At 37.2% G+C, this 20,777-nt stretch overlaps 3 protein-coding genes across 7 annotated transcripts; 2 read left to right on the forward strand and 1 right to left on the reverse strand.

Annotated features, from left to right (window-relative positions):
- Positions 1 to 2,397: 2,397 nt before the first annotated feature.
- Positions 2,398 to 3,245, reverse strand: LOC110875579. Its single transcript, XM_022123776.1, has 2 exons — positions 2,768 to 3,245; positions 2,398 to 2,687 (listed from the first exon to the last, which is right to left on the reverse strand). The coding sequence occupies exons 1-2, from the start codon at positions 3,243 to 3,245 to the stop codon at positions 2,398 to 2,400; spliced, it is 768 nt and encodes a 255-aa protein (XP_021979468.1).
- Positions 3,246 to 11,269: 8,024 nt separating this feature from the next.
- On the forward strand, positions 11,270 to 14,603 carry LOC110875578. 5 transcript variants are annotated; one of them, XM_022123775.2, is made up of 7 exons: positions 11,270 to 11,596; positions 11,711 to 11,760; positions 12,046 to 12,157; positions 13,178 to 13,289; positions 13,876 to 14,099; positions 14,393 to 14,473; positions 14,560 to 14,603. In XM_022123775.2, exons 1-6 carry the CDS (start codon positions 11,584 to 11,586, stop codon positions 14,449 to 14,451), a joined length of 570 nt encoding a protein of 189 aa, XP_021979467.2. In that variant the 5' UTR covers positions 11,270 to 11,583; the 3' UTR covers positions 14,452 to 14,473; positions 14,560 to 14,603. The 5 variants fall into 5 exon arrangements, with proteins under 5 accessions (XP_021979467.2, XP_035833206.1, XP_035833205.1 ...); XM_035977313.1 differs by lacking the exon at positions 11,270 to 11,596 and having other exon boundaries at positions 11,671 to 11,760; positions 11,961 to 12,157; positions 13,048 to 13,289; XM_035977312.1 differs by lacking the exon at positions 11,270 to 11,596 and having other exon boundaries at positions 11,671 to 11,760; positions 13,048 to 13,289.
- A 457-nt stretch (positions 14,604 to 15,060) lies between these two features.
- Positions 15,061 to 15,982, forward strand: LOC110875577. Its single transcript, XM_022123774.2, has 3 exons — positions 15,061 to 15,191; positions 15,264 to 15,336; positions 15,456 to 15,982. Exons 1-3 carry the CDS (start codon positions 15,126 to 15,128, stop codon positions 15,980 to 15,982), a joined length of 666 nt encoding a protein of 221 aa, XP_021979466.1. The 5' UTR covers positions 15,061 to 15,125.
- Positions 15,983 to 20,777: the final 4,795 nt, after the last annotated feature.

The following is a 20,777-nucleotide window of genomic DNA, read 5'->3' on the forward strand; positions in this document are numbered from 1 at the left end:
AATCAAACAGAAGAAATGCTTTCAATCATACATTTTCAACACAGAATCAAATGATTAAATTTATTTCAAACTTTGATTACAATGCATGTATGATTCGCAAACTCCCCCTCAGCCCGAGCTCAGTGTTTGTTCGTGCAGGAAGAAGATGGTGAATGAGCTAAACAGAACAGTACAGAGTACTGTTCTATTTATAGGCACTTGCAAACCACTGAGCATCTAAGCTGACGTCACCATGAAAGTGACATCTAACCTCCTAACAAACTCTAACCTCTGATCTATACAAACACTTCTATGCTAACTACTGATATTACATAAAACAAACATAAACTGCTGCTGCATCCTTCCACTGCTGTGAACCCAGCAGTACTTGTCATGATCAGCAGTGCTAGAACCATAGCAGTAGATTGAGCAGCAGAGCTTTAGTTCTTCAATCAGACTTTGACTTGATCAGCAGTTGTAGGTCAGCAGTTTGTATGATCAGCAGATAGGAGGTCAGCAGATGTTGAAACCACTTCCAAGGGGAGAGACTTGCAACCAAACATCTGCTTATTCTGGATCCACTGCTCTGATCCAATTTTGGCTTTTATTATCTGTTCCTTTGGCAGGGTTCAATCCCAACACAACTTAATATAGAATGACATAATCGTAGTTAAATTCTAACTCTTGTCTAATTATCCAATTGAGTTTTTCAACCTCAAAATAATATAGAATGGCTTAAACGTAATTAATTTCTAACTCTTGCCTAACTAATATACTGTTCCTAAGAATCTACTTGTTTTGTTATATAAGTATAATACATGTACAAAAGCACTTAAATTAGTGATTTAATTAAATACTAAATTAAAAAGAAGTATTATCATAAGTGTTACCTTGAATTGTGAAGATCCACAGTGAAGGAAAATAGAAATGAACAACTTGAGTAGGTGTGGTTTTAACGAAGAATGAATTTTAACTTCAATTGATTTGGCAATACGATCTTCTGTTCTTATAAATAAATAATGATAGAATTTTTTTTGTTTAAATTTTAAATGTATTATCTTTGTTTTTGTTTATAGATAAAATGATTAGTATGATTTTTTGTTTAAAGCTAAAAGGATCAGTATGATTTATTTGTTTAAAGTATAAAAAAAACCGTTAATATATGTTAGGCCTAATATGATGGTTTTCGTCATAATATATAAAATTTTAATAAGAAAATGAGAAATATATGACGGTTCCGTATAATAAAATAGGCCTAATATGACGGTTTAATATATTAGGTCTAATTTGACGGTTTAATAGAGATTTCATAAATCCAAATCTCAAATTTGGCGGTTTCATTTATCAAAATAAGACGGTCCAATAAAATAAGTTTAATTCCAAATCTCAAATATGTTGCTTTCCATAAAATCGTCTTAAAACCGTTTTTTAAACCGTTTTACTTGCTCTGCAAGTAATGGAAAAGACTGATATGACGCTATGTGAAGAAGATAATAATTATGACAAGTGTGACAAAAATAACGACTCCTCCTTACACCCTTATCGATCAAATTTCCTGTTGGCATTAGACCATGTGTAGTGGTTAAGCCATATAATGCCCCTACCATGGGGCATTATTCGACACGTGGCAGTCCAGTCAGCATGGGGCATTATAGCAAAAGTGGCGTAGTGGGAATAATGCCCAATAACGCCCATGCAATCATTTCACAATTATTTTTTTTAAAGTTTAAATACTTCATTAAATAAAAAAAAATACAATACTAGAAATAAAGAAAAATCCGACTAAATTAAAAAAAAATACAATACTAGAAATAAAAAAAAATCCGACTAAATTAAAAAAAACACTAGTTTTCGTCTTCGCTTTCTTCATCCTCGCTTTCTTACTCGTCCTCCGTTTCTTCCTCACCCTCAGGTGATACATACCGAACCGACCTTGCGTGGTATACCAAATCAACCATTAACTGGGAATGGTACGGTTCGTAACGCAACTCTCGCGCATTATTCACTCTTTCTTCCATTGACGCCTGTGGATGGTCCTCTTGAACGGCTTCTGGCACATAATTCTGGCATATCGCCTTTCCTTCGTCTTCCAAAATCATGTTATGCATGATTATACAAGCGTACATAGCATCTCTCATTTTTTGCTTGCTCCATGCACGACAAGGATTTCTCAAATATTGCCAGTGTTGTTTAAGAACCCCAAAGCATCTCTCAATGTCTTTTCGTGAAGACTCTTCAACCTTTTTAAAGTATGCTCTTTTTTCATCAATAGGATCACTAAACGTCTTCACGAAAATCGAATACCTAGGATAAATTTCGTCGCTCAAATAATATCCATGAGGGTAGTAGTTTCCATTTGCGTAAAACGACGCTTTTGGAGCTTTGCCAGAAATCCACTCCTCTAACAACGGAGATTGTTCAAAAACATTGATACCATTGCATGACCCTACCATGCCAAAGTAAGCCGACCAAACCCAAATGTCCTGTGAAGCAACCGCCTGAAGAATAACAGTGGGTCCTTTTTTGGTCATCCCGTGTGTGTTGGCCTCGCCATGCGGTCGGGCAGTTATCCCAACGCCAATGCATGCAATCTATGCTCCCGATCATACCAGGCAAACCATGCTCCGCCGAATGTACCTCGTAGATCTTTTGAAGGTCGTCCCATGTGGGCGTTCTAAGATAACGCGCACCATACACATCAATAATACCTTTATAATAAAACATACACAAACATAAGCTTCAAAAAAAAAAAAACTGTAAACATTATAGTAAAGTATAGGAATTGTACCACGACAAAAATGCTCCAAGGTGTCTCGCGTTGTTTTCTCGCCCATTTTTAGATACTCTTCGTTGATGTCGGTTGTGTTTCCATAAGCAAGGATTCTTAACGCTGAAGTACATTTTTGGATACCGGTAAATCCAAGTGACCCTCTCGCATCCGCTCTTTGTTTAAAATAATCGTAGTTGGCTTCCAAGTCGTCGACTATGCGTAGAAACAACCGCTTACTCATTCGGAAACGACCCCTAAACATTTGGTTCGAAAATGTCGGCGCCTCATCAAAATAATCTTTCATCAAACGATCGTGTGCCGCGCGTCGGTCTCGTTCAATATAACCTCTTTTATTTTTTTCTACTTGGGGCCGACGACAATGGTTCACATATCTCACCGCTAGTTGACAAGCACTCCTAACCGCCTCTTGCTCAACCTCCTCATCGGTGGAATCATCGCCATCCGCAAAAAACTCTTTGTAGTAAAAATTTACCATGGATGAAGAACTAGGGGAATCCATCAACTTTTTTTATAAAATTGTAGTGTTTTTGAGAGAGTATTTGAGAGAGTTTTCGTTAATTTTGAATGGGTTTATATATTGTTGGGATTGAACCCTAACAGAGGAACAGATAATGTAAAGCCAAAACCGGATCCCATCAGTGGACACTTAATAAGCAGCAATTTACTCTAATCTCTCCCCTTGACAGTGGTTATCTAACAGCTGATAGATGTTAAGTGCTGCTCAACTACAACAACTGATAAACCAAACTCTGATGATTATCTAACAACTGCTGAAGATAAACTCTGTTGCTCTATCTACTGCTGTATCCTAAGTACTGCTGAAGACTCAAGCACTGCCCTCTCAAAGACTGATCACCTTTGAAGAAAGCACTGAAGACTCAACATCTGTGCTAAGGCTACAACAGTGGAACGTGATGCAGTAGTTTCCTTATGTTTTGTACTTTAGTGATTATCAGATGTTACATAACAGTAGTTTGTATAGAACAGTATTTATAGTTTGTTAGGTCGTTAGATGTCACTATCATGGTGACGTCAGCTGAAGCATATCCGTAGTTTGGTTTGCCTATAAGTATGACAGTACTCTGTACTGTTACACTTGATCGTTTTGAGTGAGTTTTTCTCCTCAATTCATCCTTTCATCTTGTGCAACCAACTCTGGTGTATCAGGCTGAGGGGGAGTTTAGATTGTAAGCCTGCACTGTAATCTTTTGCTTTTATGTAAATCTTTTGACTCAATGAAAAGCAATTGTTTATCAATCTACACTTTCCTTTGTTTGTGTTTTCAAAGTTTGCTACTCATTTCCGCTGCATTTATTCGTTTTATGCAAACAAACACAATCACAGACAGCCTTAGATCCTAACAATTGGTATCAGAGCTTGGACAGTCAAATTCGATCTTACAATCAATTTGACATAACAGTTCAGCTCAAAATTCATTGATACCAAGGTTGGTTGTATTCAGTTGAAAAAACAGAGTAACGAGTGAATCATGGTTAAATGAATATTCAAATACTCTGAAAATAAACCAAGATGTCATATGACACACAAATCTCACACAACAAGCGTTATCATGCACATGTCACTCATAGTTTTCAGATCTGTAAAATATCTGATAAATTATGGGATCGTTCGATGTTTTCAAAATTGATTTCAATTGTTGTTTTGATATTTGTGATGTTTTAAGTAAACAACTAAAGTATGTACCTCAGTTCAGCAAAACTTGTGTTCATCTAAAACACTAGAATACTGCTGACAAAGAAAAGAGGGAATAAAACTTTGGTCAAAATCTCTCAAGTGCTCAAAGGCAGGTTGAGTACCTTCAAAAGGACCAAATCAACTTTGTCAAAAACACATTGAGAAAATAAGATGTCAAGAGAGTCCTAATCATAAGTAATGTGAGATCTGTAAAAAAAAAAAAAACATGCTCATACATGGTCAGATCTCTCAAAACATTGCTTCAAAATGATTATGGACAAAGTATGTTCAAAATATAATCTCCTAGTGAGTATTTCTGAACATATGAATAAACAGGGTATAAAGGGAAAAGGAAAATGAACAAATCTTAAAGTGTGGCTATCTCAAACTTTTGAAATCAAAAGCAAAAGAGTATAAGCATAAAACACTCTTGAGGTTCAAATTAGATCATCAGTGGTCATTGTGCAACTGTGTGCATTCATCAATCCAGGAATTATTCTGGTAACAATAGCATCTTCAGTGATGGTGCTTAAAAGGAATTTACAATCAATTGACAAGAAATTGACCCAAACAATGGTCAAAATAACTTGAGAATGATATGATCATGAATTTACTGGAAAATTGTCGGATCCTTTTGATTATTTTCAAAACTTCCTTTGATTTTTGTTAAGGTGTTTTCCTCTAAAATAAAAACCAGATTTATTTCATTCCTTTATGAAATATATTTTGTTCTTTTACTCATTTTTAATAGTAAAAGCTCATCTCTGGTCAGGGTGTAATTTCCTTATTTTTGTGTGAAATTACTATCCTTAAATCTGGTCAAAAGGAAATGACATACATACCAAGGTCAGGTTGAGCTCAAGTTAGGTTTTCACTGATCATAAATTGATTGTAAATTGACTTAGACTACTGAGATACTCATGCTCTAGTTCAGGTAATTAGACACAAAATGAGCAGCTCATGTATAAATGTCTTCATCATCTAGGATGCTAAACCATTGTCTAAATAATAGACACTTGGCAAAACCTAGAACAAAAATTCCTGTAAACAACTGCTGGCAATTTAATCCTGATAATTTACATCTAAAATGTATTTTGTTAAGAATAGCATTTCAAATGCTCAAACAGATGTTAGATAAGATACTGTGCTTTCACAAAGCAAAATCAAGTTCTACATCTGAACAAGCAGATGCTAACATTTTTGTCAAGAGTTGAAACACTACTGCACTATCAGTTGTTGAGACAAAAATCTTCATTATTCTACCACTGTTGTATCTAAAATGCTGTTGAGCTTTAACATCTGCTCTCTAAAGTCTGTCCACTGCTAAAGTGTCAACCTCTGCTCTTCAAAAACACTGATGTTTAAAATCATTGTTTCATCCACTGATACATCCACTGTTTCATTTTATTACCGTTGTAACTACTGATACTCGATCCATCAGTAGTTGTTAAAACAACTGTCTTCCATCATTTACCATCTCATCAGATGTTTGACACGTGGTCAGTTTTTAGCCGTCAGATCATTATAACCACTCACACATATCAGCATTCACCTTTTTCCTTAATAAAACTCTACCCTAACACCAAAACAGGGTTTTACTATCGAATTGAATTCCAAAAGTTCTTTTCTGATAACAGTTTCCCTCTCATAACTCCAAAAATCTTTTTCGATCTTCTTCATAAAAAATGACGAAACCAAAATCGAAAACAAAATCAAAATCAAAACCATCATCTTCCTCCAAAACAGCAGAAGCCACTCAAATGGCCGCTGAAACACCGGAGATCCGCTACAAAGCTCCACACAATTATGTAGCTATACTCACAAAACCTACCGATAACCACACCTTCGACTCCATCCTTGACATCCTTTCTGCATCAAAGTACAAAACTTTGATAACAGCAGACGCTCCTATTTACCTTGACACCCAGAGAGAGTTCTGGAAAAAATGCCACCCTTGAAAAACAAGGAGATATCATCGCTGCCATCAACCCCTCGATACAGGGTAAGAAGGTAAAAATCTCACCAAAATCCATCTCTGAAACCTTTAAACTCGATGATTTAAATGGAAAAACCTATTTTACAAAAGACGAGTTAGTAAAGGATTTCATGAATAGGGGCTATGCAGAACAACCAAATAGGGACACCCTACAAAAGGGTTACTTCCCTTCTGCACCCAGATTTTTATTCCACACACTGCTCATGTGTGTTTCAAATAAAACAACGTCCTTCAATGAGATACCAACAAAAATCCAATGCCTGGGGTATGCAATTTTGAACAGTGAAAACTATAACTACTCCCAGGAAATATTTGATGATTTGGTAAAGAACGTTGATAATAAGGCATTTCTGTTCTTTCCGAGGTTTCTAAGTTACTATTTTGAACAAAAATTTGTCGGGAAAGAGGCAGAAGTGCCCAAACAAGGTGTCTCATTCAAAATAAACTGTTTAACAATAGAAACTTTTTCAAGAATGATGACACCAATAAAATTAAAAACAAAAGAGGCAGAGCAGGTTAGAAACTGCCACTGACCCTCAAGAAACCACTGCTGAGCCCACTGCTCCAGGTGATCAGAGTAGCACACCCACTGCTCTGAAACCCACACCTGCCACCACCAAAAAGACCAAAAGAAAACCATCCAGAAAACCCACCAAACCCAAAACAAAGGCAACTCTGGAAGATGAGATCCCAGAGCAACTGCCAGTGACAACACAAAAGTCACCAGAAACCACTGCTGCTACTTCCTCACAGCAGTTGGTAGAAAGATCTCAACCCCAGCCTCAAACTCCTCTTGCATCCTCACAAAAGGATCAAGTTGTAAGCATAGGGACACCACAATATGAAGCTCTAGGTCCACTCGGATCTATCTTCCACAGTCCTGATCCCAAGGACATGTCTCTTTCAACACCCATACCCTCACTAATAATATTGCCACAATCAATAATACCCCTGTTGCATGCAGTTGATATGGCACAGACAAAAACCAGTTCCTCTCTATCACCCATTACTGAGAGTATACCTCCACAAGTGACTGGGTCTGATGCACTTACCTCTACTCTCCCAGCAACAGCTAAGGAGGTTACACCCCCTGAGTTACAAGTAACTCTCGGTGGTAGTTCAAGTGGGGCAGCAACTACAACTGATGGATCAACAGATCTTCAGTTGGACAGTTGTTACATAACTAAGACTCCCTTGAAGGCAATTTCTTCCATGGCAACATCGGTAACCACCAGTGAGTTATCTTTAACTGCTGGTAACATCAAAGGATTATCGAGTGCCGAAGAAAGAAGTCCCCAGTACCAAGAAAAAGGGGCATCAATGGATGACTTTTGGGCTACAGCTCCTAAGTCACACATTGATACAACCACCACTGGTGGGGATTCAGATGATCCTGTTAAATCAGGTGATGATTCAAGATACAACGAATTGACGGCCAGAGTTGGAAATCTAGAATCTTCTGTTGCCGAAATAAAAGATATGGTGCAGCAGCTGTTAGAAGCTCAAAAAGCCCAATCTTCTGCTCCTCCTGCTCAAGCACCTGCTCCACAAGCATTTGCTACAAATGAGCTTTGGAATATCCTCCAACCATTGCTTGAACACCAGCAACAAATGGTTGCTAAACAGCACGCAAATCAAGCACAAATGCTGACCAACATGGTGGAATCTCGGTTCAAAGACACTCAAGCAGACATCAAGGCTATAAAGGCCAGCATACAACAGAATGCTCAAAGTGAGAAAGGTCCATCTACCATTTTCTTCATGGATACACCCCTAGCAGATAATGCCAAAAAGGGGGAGAAAACCAAGCTGAAAAAGAAAGGTATAGAAGATGGGATATACTTTGAACCAGAAAAACCCAAAACCACAAAAACTTCAACAGCTGATACAACAGTAGTTACAAAAACTGCTGTCAGTAGCCAAACAGCTGCTATCTCATCAACACACACACCTCTAACACACACCACCACAACTACTGTTCCACCACCACCTGTGTCTACAACACAAAAACCACCCCTACCATCACAAACAGCCAAACCATCATCACCCCCTGCTAAAAGGCAGAAGACAACAGATGTTACAACATCTGTTGTAATGGCAACAGTGGTTGAAACACAAGTTGTTTCAACTACTGCTAGTCAACCACTAATCACCTCCCAAACAACTGCCACAATAACCCCTGCTCAAAAGCAGAAGACATCTGCTGACACATCAGCAGTTGTAATGACAGCAGCAGTTGAGACACCAGTTGTTTCATAAGTTGTTTGTCAACCATCCACCACTGCTCTATCCTTTCCTATATCTCAACCAAGGTTCTTTAGCAGAAAAAGAAAGCCTATTACTGCCGATGAAGGGATACATGATCCAAATGCTGAAAAGTATCCACTGGAGCTTGAAGCCGTCAAAAATGAGATGAGGCAGTTTTATACAGAAACAGATCCCTCAAAAAGAAAATTCTCCTCACTCATAGGCTATATAGCTCCAGAAGATATAAATGATTATCTCAAGATAAAGGCAAGGCAAGCTAAAGTTAAAGCCAAGGTTGACAGTGAGAAAGAAAGGCTAAGCGAAGAAGGCATTGCTAATAGACTGGATTTCTACCTTGCAAAGGTTAAGCAGATGGAAGAATATGCACAAGAGCTAGACAAAGAAAAGGCTGATCAAAAGAAGAGATTGAGAGAACAACTTCTAGGCTTCATCATGAAAGAAAAGTTATATTCTGCTGAAGAATCCCAGTTTAAAGAATGGCCTTTGGTAGCTTTGAAGCATGAGGCTGAAAGGATCCAAAGAATCAAAAATGATCCTTCAAAGAAGAAAACTGCTCCAAACTGGAGTAAGTACAAAAGACTCATTGCTGATCTCACTGCTGAATATAAAGGAAAGAAGAAGGAGTTAGTGGATGCTAAAGTAGATACTGCTGAAGCCATATCAAAATGGTCTAGGCAGCAAACTGATGAAGCCTATGAGAGGCTGAAGAAAAGGAAGAAGAGAGAACAAATGATGAAGATGGAACATCAAATTGAAAACCTCAGAACAATGCTAAAATCAGCATACAAACCTATTCTTGTCTCAAATCAAGAAGAAGGTACACAGATGTCTGAAGAAGAGGTCAAGGAAAAAGAAGGAGAGTTCTTCAAAGACACCATCATGAAAATGGGTCTGAAAGAAGATAGCTCATCAAAGCTTCAAAGCCTTTTTGTGAAGGTATTAAACAGCCCTGCATCACCAAACACTACAACAGGCATGATAGACAATGAAAAACAAGAGCTTACTTGACAAGAAACTGCAGAAGACATAGCTGCAGCAAACAAAGTCATAGAAGAAGCTTTCAAAAGAATGTCTGAGAGTTTGCATGTGTTTTCAAGGCCATCATCCCTCAAATCATCTGATAATAAATCTCTCCCAAGAAACCCATTGGATTCAAAAATACTAAAGTGGAAGTCTGATCAAAAGACCCACGTATTGACTTTGCTCAGATCCAATGGTGAGGTGAAGCATATATCAAGGAAAGAAACACTAGGCCTTAGTGTTCAAGATTTGCAGGATCTCCTTGAGCTTTCACTGTGCAGGGATGTAGATGACCAGAGTGCCAAAGAATTTGAAGCTGAATTTAAGGAACAAGCTAGGGCACTCTTGATGAGTAATAAAGGTCCTGAATAAGGAATGGTTTTGGCATTATCTGTTCCAGGGGGAGATTGTTGGGATTGAACCCTAACAGAGGAATAGATAATGTAAAGCCAAAACCGGATCCCATCAGTGGACACTTAATAAGCAGCAGTTTACTCTAATCTCTCCCCTTGACAGTGGTTATCTAACAGCTGATAGATGTTAAGTGCTGCTCAACTACAACAACTGATAAACCAAACTCTGATGATTATCTAACAACTGCTGAAAACAAACTCTGTTGCTCTATCTACTGCTGTATCCTAAGTACTGCTGAAGACTCAAGCACTGCCCTCTCAAAGACTGATCACCTTTGAAGAAAGCACTGAAGGCTCAACATCTGTGCTAAGGCTACAACAGTGGAACGTGATGCAGTAGTTTCCTTATGTTTTGTACTTTAGTGATTATCAGATGTTACATAACAGTAGTTTGTATAGAACAGTATTTATAGTTTGTTAGGTCGTTAGATGTCACTATCATGGTGACGTCAGCTGAAGCATATCAGTAGTTTGGTTTGTCTATAAGTATGACAGTACTCTGTACTGTTACACTTGATCGTTTTGAGTGAGTTTTTCTCCTCAATTCATCCTTTCATCTTGTGCAACCAACTCTGGTGTATCAGGCTGAGGGGGAGTTTAGATTGTACGCCTGCACTGTAATCTTTTGCTTTTATGTAAATCTTTTGACTCAATGAAAAGCAATTGTTTATCAATCTACACTTTCCTTTGTTTGTGTTTACAAAGTTTGCTACTCATTTCCGCTGCATTTATTCGTTTTCTGCAAACAAACACAATCACAGACAGCCTTAGATCCTAACATATATATATATATATATATATATATATATATATATATATATATATATATATATATATATATATATATATCTCTATACTACTTTAATAAACATATATGAAGGACAAGATGGTAATTCAACAAGGTGTTGAAAAAACACTTAATGCACAATGTACAAGTGTTAAGGCACAAGAAAACACAAAACCATTTACCCTTTACACGGATCTACATCTGCCGTCCATTTTTTTAACTTTTTCACACGGATCTACATCTGGACCATCCATTTAACTTCACACGGATCACCAATTGCTTTCTCTCTCATTCCTCACACATCTCACAAAACAACATCAGATCTTCTCTCTCTCTTCTCTCTCTTCTCTCTCGGCGATCTAGGGTTTCATGAGAGTATGAGGATGAGCTTGGTAAGACGATGCGACGGTGCGACGGTGTTGAGGACCTAACCATCGCCTCCAACAATGGTGGCTAGGGTTTCTTACAGATCTGACGTATAATTTTCGGAGAGTTTTGGTAAATTGGCGACCATACATACGATATCAGGTGAGTTCTGGTTTCGATCGTTTAATTTCCGGCCATATGAGTTTTGCTTTACGACTTTGCTTTTTGTTCTAAGCAAGTGTACGTCTCTTTTCTAGCCTTTCTCAAGATGCTTAAACACAGTAAGTACCAAATAATAGGGCTTCATTATGTTAAATTGTTCTTTTCATACTTTTGTATACGTTGGATTACACTTGTAAAGTGCACAAGTATAATGTCTTATCCATGAATATTAGACATGTTTGAGGGGTACACCAAAAAGAAGCTCATTGTTACCAAGAACCAGGTACTATTCTTGAACATATGTGTTTTATTGTTTTATATAATTTATCAGATGTTTGGATCTTTAAATATCTTTATATGAAGAGTTATACTGGTTTATTCCATATTTTTTATATCGAGTTTGGGTGTTTTTGAATAGATCTTTAAATCAAACAAGACCATTCATTTGATAATTTTGTATATCTTTTTGGGTTCTTGATATAGTTGGTAGTGCATATGGGAAGGAAATCGATATTTGGAGTGCAGGGGTAATGTTGTATATTCTATTAAGCGGTGTGCCTCCATGTAGGGATTGGATGTTAGTTTGAATTTGGGTTCCTCTTCGTTGGCTGATGGTTCGAAATGGACGGATTGGATCGTGGCGGTCATTATAAACAGCCGAAAGTTAATTCCTTGGCAATGTGAGACCTTCTTACTGTTAACTTTTTTTTGTTTTGATAGGCTTTGTGATTATTGTTAAAACATGACTGATTAAGGTTAAAAACATAAATGGTATTTGACGGTTTTTTTCAAGAATTAATTAATATTTTTGGATAAAAGAATATTAATCGATCTACCCTACACTAAACGATAAAGACAAGGAGGCAAGATGCTAAACCATCTCAGTATTGAGTTATTTACAACCAATCAATTAATATGGGTGTTTACTTGTACCGATAATTGTTTTAAATGAACCAATGGGTTGTCGTGCATCGTATGTTTTAGTTTTTCTTTTTCTGTTTTTTATGGACCCAGAAATTGCATAAATAGAATGTAATACCAGCATCTGTAGTAGGCGGTAACAGATCTGTTTGTTTGTCTTTCTTGATTTGACAACATTGGCGAGCTACTTTTGTTTATCAGCACACGGAGAGTAAAAAAACAATGTTGACTTCCCGAAGTGGGCAAGATATTCGAGAAGTATAGATATTTCTTTTCTTATATTCATAAGACTTCTTACAACTACAACTCTTTTTTATAGACAATTCATTTCTCTTGCAGGCTCGTGAATATCTTTCTACACTAAGTGACCTCAGTTAAACTCAGTTAATCTTTCTACACTTGTGGGCATGCTCCGGGTCTGTTATGGGGCTGTCCGGGCTTATTGTGGTGGTCCGGGATTATGCTTCTACTTAATTCTTCCTCCAGTGGCCCGGATTTTGTGATTAACTTATGTCTGAAGCTGCATCTCTGGCCCAAGATTCTCGAGCTGGCTTTCGTCTACATGCCGCTGCTCTCCTTTAAGTTGTTTTGGATCTGGCTGAAGGCCCACAAGTGGGTTCTGCAGGCCCATATTTTGTTGCTGCTGAAGCGGTTCCCTCATCAGCGATTTCAAGCCATTTCGGTTGGATTGGCTGGGTTTAGGCTCATTTGGATGGCTGCTACTACGCTGAAGAGCAATGCTCAAAGTGGTTTTGTTTACACAGATGCCTTTCGTGTAGGTGGTGCTGATCAACCCTCTATACCATCTGTCATGCCGCCAAGGCCCGTTAGGAATAATGCTGATATCCCAAGATCAGGCTCTTATGTGCATCCTTTCCTTCCTGGCCAAAGGTAAAGCAGCCGTCCTTTTAATTCGAGTAAAATGCCATTTTTGTCCCTGAGGTTTGACCACTATGGCGACTTCGTCCAAAGGTTTGCTTTTCGTCCTTTTACCTATTTGTTAACTCCATCCATTCTTTGGCGACTTTCGTCCAAAAGGTTTTAAATCTTTCATAACTCCATCCATTTTTAACGTTAAGTCAGGGGTATTTTCTTCCTTTAACCTATTTGTTAATGTTTATAAGAAAAGTTATAAATATAAAGTCAACAAAGGTGTATCTTTATTTCTTAATAGCGTTTTTTTTGTTTTAATAAAAAAATGTCTAAAAAACGGAAATACCCCTCATTTAACAAAGAAAAATGGATGGAGTTAATGAGTTGGATGAAAATGGCAAGGTTTCAAATCATTTGGATCTAGATGCGGAAAGACAGACCTTTGGACGAAAGTCGCAAAAGTGGCCAACCTTAGGTACCGAATTGGCATTTTACTCTTTTAATTCAAATTAAACTTTTAATGTTTTCATTATATTTTCGTAGTTAGTTTTGTATCTCGGGATGATTTTCTTCAACATTAAATAAATGGTGATGATTTGTGCAGTTCTGTGGCTGCTAGAGCTCCCGGTTCGGTTGGGTCTTCAATGATTCCTCCACACCCTGGAAGTGCTGCACGGGCACGTGAACGAGCCCAGGCCCTCCAGGCCTATTTTCAGCAACCTTGCAGTTTACTAGGCTTACGCACACCTATTGTATCTGGGTCACGGAGATCCAACAGCCAGGCCCAAATGGGTCAAGCCGGGTCATCTTCAGATAACATTCGTGGAGGTGGCATCTATTTCATCCCAACATCTGGGTCAAACTCAGATGTCTATGACGCGTAGACTACGCATCTCAATTTTCTGAAATTTTGATCGAGTTAACTCGGATTATTTTTTTAAGTAATGTAAATTAACTAAGCTGGAAACTGGAAGTTAACAAACTTTGAGGTTTAAAAAAAATTAAAAATAGTTCCTTAGATCTTCATAGTCCAAGTTTAGTTATATCTTGAGAGAAAAAATTGACTTTTTGGGAATAGAAAAAAAGTACTAAGTTTTCGTTGGTTCTTTTTTTTTATGTAGATGATTTTACATCAATGATCTGGGATTTAGGGACTAAAGGTATAGCGCGTGCCAGTTAAAGTATCCTAAATTGACCCATCCGTAAGTTAATGGGTCAAACTATTTCTAACTGTATATTGATATGCATACGTATGGCTAATCGTTGATTCATGTGTATTAACGAACAGGTACACAAATGAGTTTGAAAGCACCAGAATTATTGGAGAGACACTCCGTAAGCAGCAATTTTGTTAAAATATAATTTTTTATACATGCATCGAATATGAACTTTTTGGCTTTTTCTACTTTGATCTGTTTCTTTTAAGCCAATTTATTTTTATTTTCTTTTGCCATCGGGGGAATCCATTTTGGAAGTTGGTGCGGAATGTGCTTAGAACCCAAGTATAGAGCAAAAAGACTGTCAACAACCAAAGCCTATCTTTTAAGTAATGGATTTATCTAATTATTTCAATTCATTTATACAGTCAGAGTAGTTTGTTTAATTGTAGCTTTTTTTTTGTTCTCTTTTAAGTAATGGATTTATCTAATTACTCCCTTAAAACTTCCTCTGCAGCCTTCAATCCCTGGCCCATTAGGTCCGATCCCTAACGCCTCTTCATCTATGGCATCTGCTATAGAACGCGAAAGAATGCAAACACCAATATCCATTGGCAATCTTACAAGTTAATGTCCCTTAACCATTTACCATTTTTTATCTGCGGTCGACTTATTTTCTTTTGTGTGTGTTCAAATAATGCAGAAACCAGTAAAGTTGTGGATATTATACCCAGAATCGCATATGGTGCTGATAACACTAATAGTAAGTGGGCCTAATTAACATTCTAGAGAGAACTAAAGCTTAAGGAAAACGATGTTTTGACACATGTGGCAGTATTGTAATATGCAGGAATCTTGTATGTCGAATGCGAGAGATACAGGAGTTGTGCAAAAAGGCTGGTGTGAAGGTAAGACCGTATTGGTCGGTACCCAAATCTGTTCATGCCCACAGGCCCAGAAACCTGGTTTGTTTACTTACTGTGTAATTTTAATGTGGTTTACTGGTGTTGCATAAGGGGTATTTTAGGTTGGGACCGGTCAAAAAGGCTGCACAATCAGTGTAATGGGATGTTCTCAAGCTGGTACAACTACTGCAGAAGGTCTGAGACATTGCAGCGTCATTGTGGTTCTATAGGGAAGTTATACAGGAATGTTAAGTTGATGGTTCTGGGTCTCGGTTTGTCTGTTGGATGTCACTGGACAACCGAGAGCTGGTGGCATCAAGCTAGCATTTTTTCTCAGCGTAAAAGATTCTATTTTGTTGGAATATTACTGAAGTGGGATATCCGTGAAAATGGCTTGACTATTGTGCATTTATTGCTGCTGAGGACCGGTTTCATGCTGATGTACAACATCTGGAGCTGGTGCAGATGGGTGTATGATGAGCATCGGAGCTGGGCCTTATATCCATTCATGAAGGCCGACAAAAGGAAACTCTGGCCTGCTGTATTTTGGGCTAAAACTGAGGCCCAATTGATTTCCCAAATCCCTGGTTCAATGCTGGTTATGAAGGCCCAAACTGGGGAGTTTAGGATGCAACCGAGGCCCAATTGACTTCCCAAATCCCTGGTTCAATGCTGGTTCGAAAACAATGCTGGTTATGTTTTTTTTTTTCTATCGTGCAACCCATCTTACTTCCGAATAGAAAATTATATGTCATGTTATTACCTTTTACCTTGGAAAAAAATATTCATCTTTTGTATTCACTAACTTAGAGAGTATAATTGGAATGCATTTAGTGTCCCTATTAGCATGGATCTTTTGTAAACATGGATCTAAACATTACAACACAAGCTGCCATAAGATATCAGATTTCCGTTAATTTGGGTAATATTTTCATGTGTTAAATTGGGTGGGTTGGGTTGACTCGCTAAACATTTTTCAAACCATTTGTTTTAATAAGAAGTTAATTTGTTAATCGAGATTGCAAAAAAGTATAGTGTTATGAAGAGTATCTAGATACTTGAATTGAGATTAATAAGACTTTGGATGCCTTTGAATGCATTTGACCCATTAGATGTGTTATCCCTTGGCTAATAGTATCTAGATATTAGAATTGAATAAACCAACTCCCCACCTAACCTTTCTTCTTCTTCTTCTTCTGCCATAAATTAGCACACCAACAACAGCAGCACCCTCCCAACTCTTCTTCTTTGCAACAATCAGTGTACATATCAAGAATAAAAAAACTAACTTAAGTACGATACAATATATCACGAAACGACTGATAAACTAACGGTAAACGATTATCCTATTGTAAATCGTCACTCCCGCCGCATCGCGCGGGTAAATGGCTAGTATATATATATATATATATATATATATATATATATATATATATATATATATATATATATATATATATATATATATATATATATATATATATATAGGTAAAAGGTTTAAAAATAAAAAAAATAAAAAAATGAAATAGCCGTTGGACGAATTTGATTGGTCAGTCAACATCAACAAAGCGTTTTAATTAAAACGCCAAAACGGCTTTTTTTCAAAAAACACGCCCAATAACGCCTCATGTAATGAGGGTGCTGCGTTTTGAGGCGTTATAATCGAATTTTTTTAAAAATAACGCCCTTACAAGCTCTACCACCACGTGACTTATGTTGAGTAAAATAAGTCGTAAGGCTGATTTTAATGCTCAACCGTCGCCGACAAAAATAATCAAGTCTTGCGGTATGGTGACTATATATTAATACCCATATGCTGACTATATTAATACCCATCACCAAAATTCAAGTGATGTATGACTAAACACATTAAATCCATAACTAATAAGAGTATATATTCTTGTTTTCCAAAATCAATTTACTTTGATGTAATGTCTATTCGTATGAAGACGGACAAATTTTCCTCTGAAATTTATGGAAAAGTATTCTAAAAAACACTCAACAATTATGGAAACATATTCTAAAAAACACCTAACATTTTCATTAAAGTTAAAATAAGACCATGTGTAGTGGTTAAGAAAAATAATGCCCCCACCATGGGGCATTATCCGATACGTGGCAGTCCAGTCAGCATAGGGCGTTATTGCAAAAGTGGCGTAGTAGAAATAATGCCCAAATAATACCCCTTCCAATCAATAAACAATTACTTTTTCAAAGGGTTAAAGATTAAAAAAATAAAAATAAAAGAAAAGGCCCCTTACTTGGACCACTCTCATTGGCCCATGCAAAGTTCCATTTCATCACTTCAGCGTTTTCTTAAAAACGCCTGCATGTAAAATTCTCAAATATAACGCCCAAAAACGCCTGTTGCAATGGGGGGGGAGGGGCGTTTTGCGGCGTTTTTTTTTTTTTCAATTTTTTTTAAAAATACCGTCCACTACGGGTGGTCTAATACTGTTGCATAAACTCTGTTTTCAAAACTGCTACAAATTTATTGAGTAGAGGTCAACTATCATGACAACTTGAGTAGTTATTTTTTTTTCGACAACAATTCCAATATTTTATATAACAAATACATTAAGATCATTCAGCATAAGAAAAGATCAAAAATACCTAAAACATGTTTGGTGAACTAACATATCATAAAAAACACTATTCTTATAAAAATCAAAATCCACCCGATAACAAAACTTAAAAACACTTAAACAGAATGGCAAATCATCACTATTTTTAATAAAAATATATATTTTTAACATTACCCCCGGGGCGGCAAAAAATTTTCCACGGGTGATATGCATAGCGGCGCCATGGTGGTTTCTCTCTTTCACACACATATATTGTTAGTGCATTATCTGTCTATCGCCTCCGTCAATCTAGTCCGTAGCAGAAACCAAGGAAAACGAGAGATATAGTGTTAAATTTAGTGATAGCTAGTAAAAAAGGCAAGGTGGCATAACTGTAATTAATGAGATTCCTCATTAATCCCTTGGCCTATAAATAGAACTCTAGAGCTTCTAGTTTAGAACTTTTGAGACTTTTGTCATTTTCACAACTTAGAGAGAGGAAGCTAGAGAGAGAAAGCTAGAGAGAGAAAGTTCGTTATTCGTGATTCAGGTGCTGTACATTTTCAGATTCGTTAATAGAATCACGTTTATATTACATCACGTGTGTTAGCTCGCGTTCGTGTACGGATTCCGCACGTCACACGTTCGATTACGCAATCGTTTCGGAGTCAAACCGGTCCTGACAAGTGGTATCAGAGCAGGAGCTCGATTGCACTGATCTTTCACACGTTTTCGCACAGGATTTCATCAGATTCAGATCCGAATTTCATCTAGTTCTTCATCTTTTTCATATTTCTTGCGGTTTTAACTGATTTTCGTCGAATCGAACAGGTTTTTAAGGTCCGTTTCAGCTGATTTTTGGATATGTTGTGCGCCTATACCCGATCTACAACCCTACCAAGTTTCAGATCGAAACTCCAAACCGTTTAGGAGAAATCCAGATTTTTCCGTTCGAAATCGCGTCAAAGTTGCAGGTCTACAGGTCTGGTTCGCTTATTTGAACAGACTTGAACCGCTTTTTTGTCAAAGTTTCTGGACCGCTCCAAATTTGTTGTTTAGATCGCTTATATGGACAGTGTGTGGACCGCTTATTCATACAGTTGAGGATCGCTTTTATGACACATGTTGAATCGCTCATAAATCAACTATTGAACCGCTTATTGAACAACAGTTTGGTCCGCTTATTTGACATTGTTGAGGCTCGCTCATAATACTTTTCTGGACCGTTGATAAGACAGTTCATGAATCGCTTTTGTGTCATCTTTGTCACTTGATTCTCTGATCATTAAAAAAGGTTGTCGGCTAAGTGGTAGAAAAGGCCCAATCACGGTCGGTGGTTATGGAATTAATCTGTTGTTGTTGTGAAATCGTCAGTTAAAAGGCCCAATAGGATTGGTTCACAACAAGTTTGTCGGCAACTTGAATATAAAAGACCAACTTTTACACCGCCCCACTACAATTTGTTTGGCCCAATCAACTTTGAGTTGTTGTTGACTGATAATTGCCGCCCACTAAAGAAAGGCCCATGTGCACCGATTAGAAGCCCAATCACATACTTTTAATTTTGGCCTAATCATAGTTGACTCATTAAAATCGGCACAATCATCATTCATGTAAACTTTCGGTCAAATCACATTATACGAACAACAGTCTTGTGGCATTTTAATTGTTTGATATTCTTGAATGTGAGCTTGGATATAGTCAAAATTGAGATGTGTGAATTATGAAATGAATTGTGGTTATTGATTGTTTGTGATACTTGTGTGTGATGATTCAATAGGATAAACAATTGTTTAAGTTTTGTCTTTTTGTGCCAACTAATTCAAGATTTTGTCATGTAGTGTCAACCGATTGACCAGTTCCTGACCGATTGAACAGTTTTCTCGTCAAAACGGCAACCGATTGAACAACATCCCGTCCGATCGACCAGCATACTATCCGATCGATCAAATTTTCATCCGATTCAAATTGTTGGATAAATTTCTAAACTGATCGTTTGATTGTTTGATTCAGGTAATTCGAGAAATTCAAGGTTCGCATCATGGCTGAAATTAAAGAGAAAACTCGAGAAGAGATTTTGAGTGAGAAGACTTACAAAGAATGGAACGTGGTCCACAACAGAATGGATGACATGCAGGAAGAATATGAGAGTGCTGTCAGTAACAGAAGATGGGATAAGAAGAGAGAATGTTACTACAACAGATAAGGTGAACCAGTTGTTCCAAAGAAAGATATAATTTTTAATGATGTTCTTCTCGTAGTCCCGTTGAGAGCCGAATACTACAGAAGAGTGATGAAAGATGAAGCATATGTTAAACAGTATGAAAAAGATATCAGATATGCTATGCTGTCATGTTTGAGAAAAAGAGATGAGGAAAGAATGAAGAAAAATGTTGAAGAGATGGTGGAGAATTTGAAGAAGGTTGCTGAAACAGAAATTGTTGTAGCAGAAGTTGTGCAAGAAGCTGTTACTGAAGAACAGCAGATTGAAGAAGAGATGAAGAAAGAAGAAAAAGAAGAAAAGAATGAGAATGAGAAAGATGGTACTGTTGGTGATGAAATCAGTGTTGACCAAAAGCTGAATGATGCTGAGATGAAGCAAACAGAAGCTGCTGAAAACACCGAGGTGTCAATCACTGAGGTACTTTCTGATTCTGAAGTTTTAAAACAAATTGAACAGTGCAAGAAATGCATGGAACCATGTAGAGCTTGTACTGAAAAAGATGAGCAATTCAGAATAAGAGAACTTGAATTCACAAAAATCGAAAACATTTTCAAAGAAAAATGCAAAGAGATGTTAGAAAAAGAAAAGGTTTTTAACGAAAATGATGAAAAACTTTCAGAAAAATGTTCAAAGTTAGAAAAAGAAAATGAAGTTTT

Source organism: Helianthus annuus, chromosome 9 (assembly GCF_002127325.2).
Source record: "Helianthus annuus cultivar XRQ/B chromosome 9, HanXRQr2.0-SUNRISE, whole genome shotgun sequence".
NCBI lineage: Eukaryota > Viridiplantae > Streptophyta > Magnoliopsida > Asterales > Asteraceae > Helianthus > Helianthus annuus.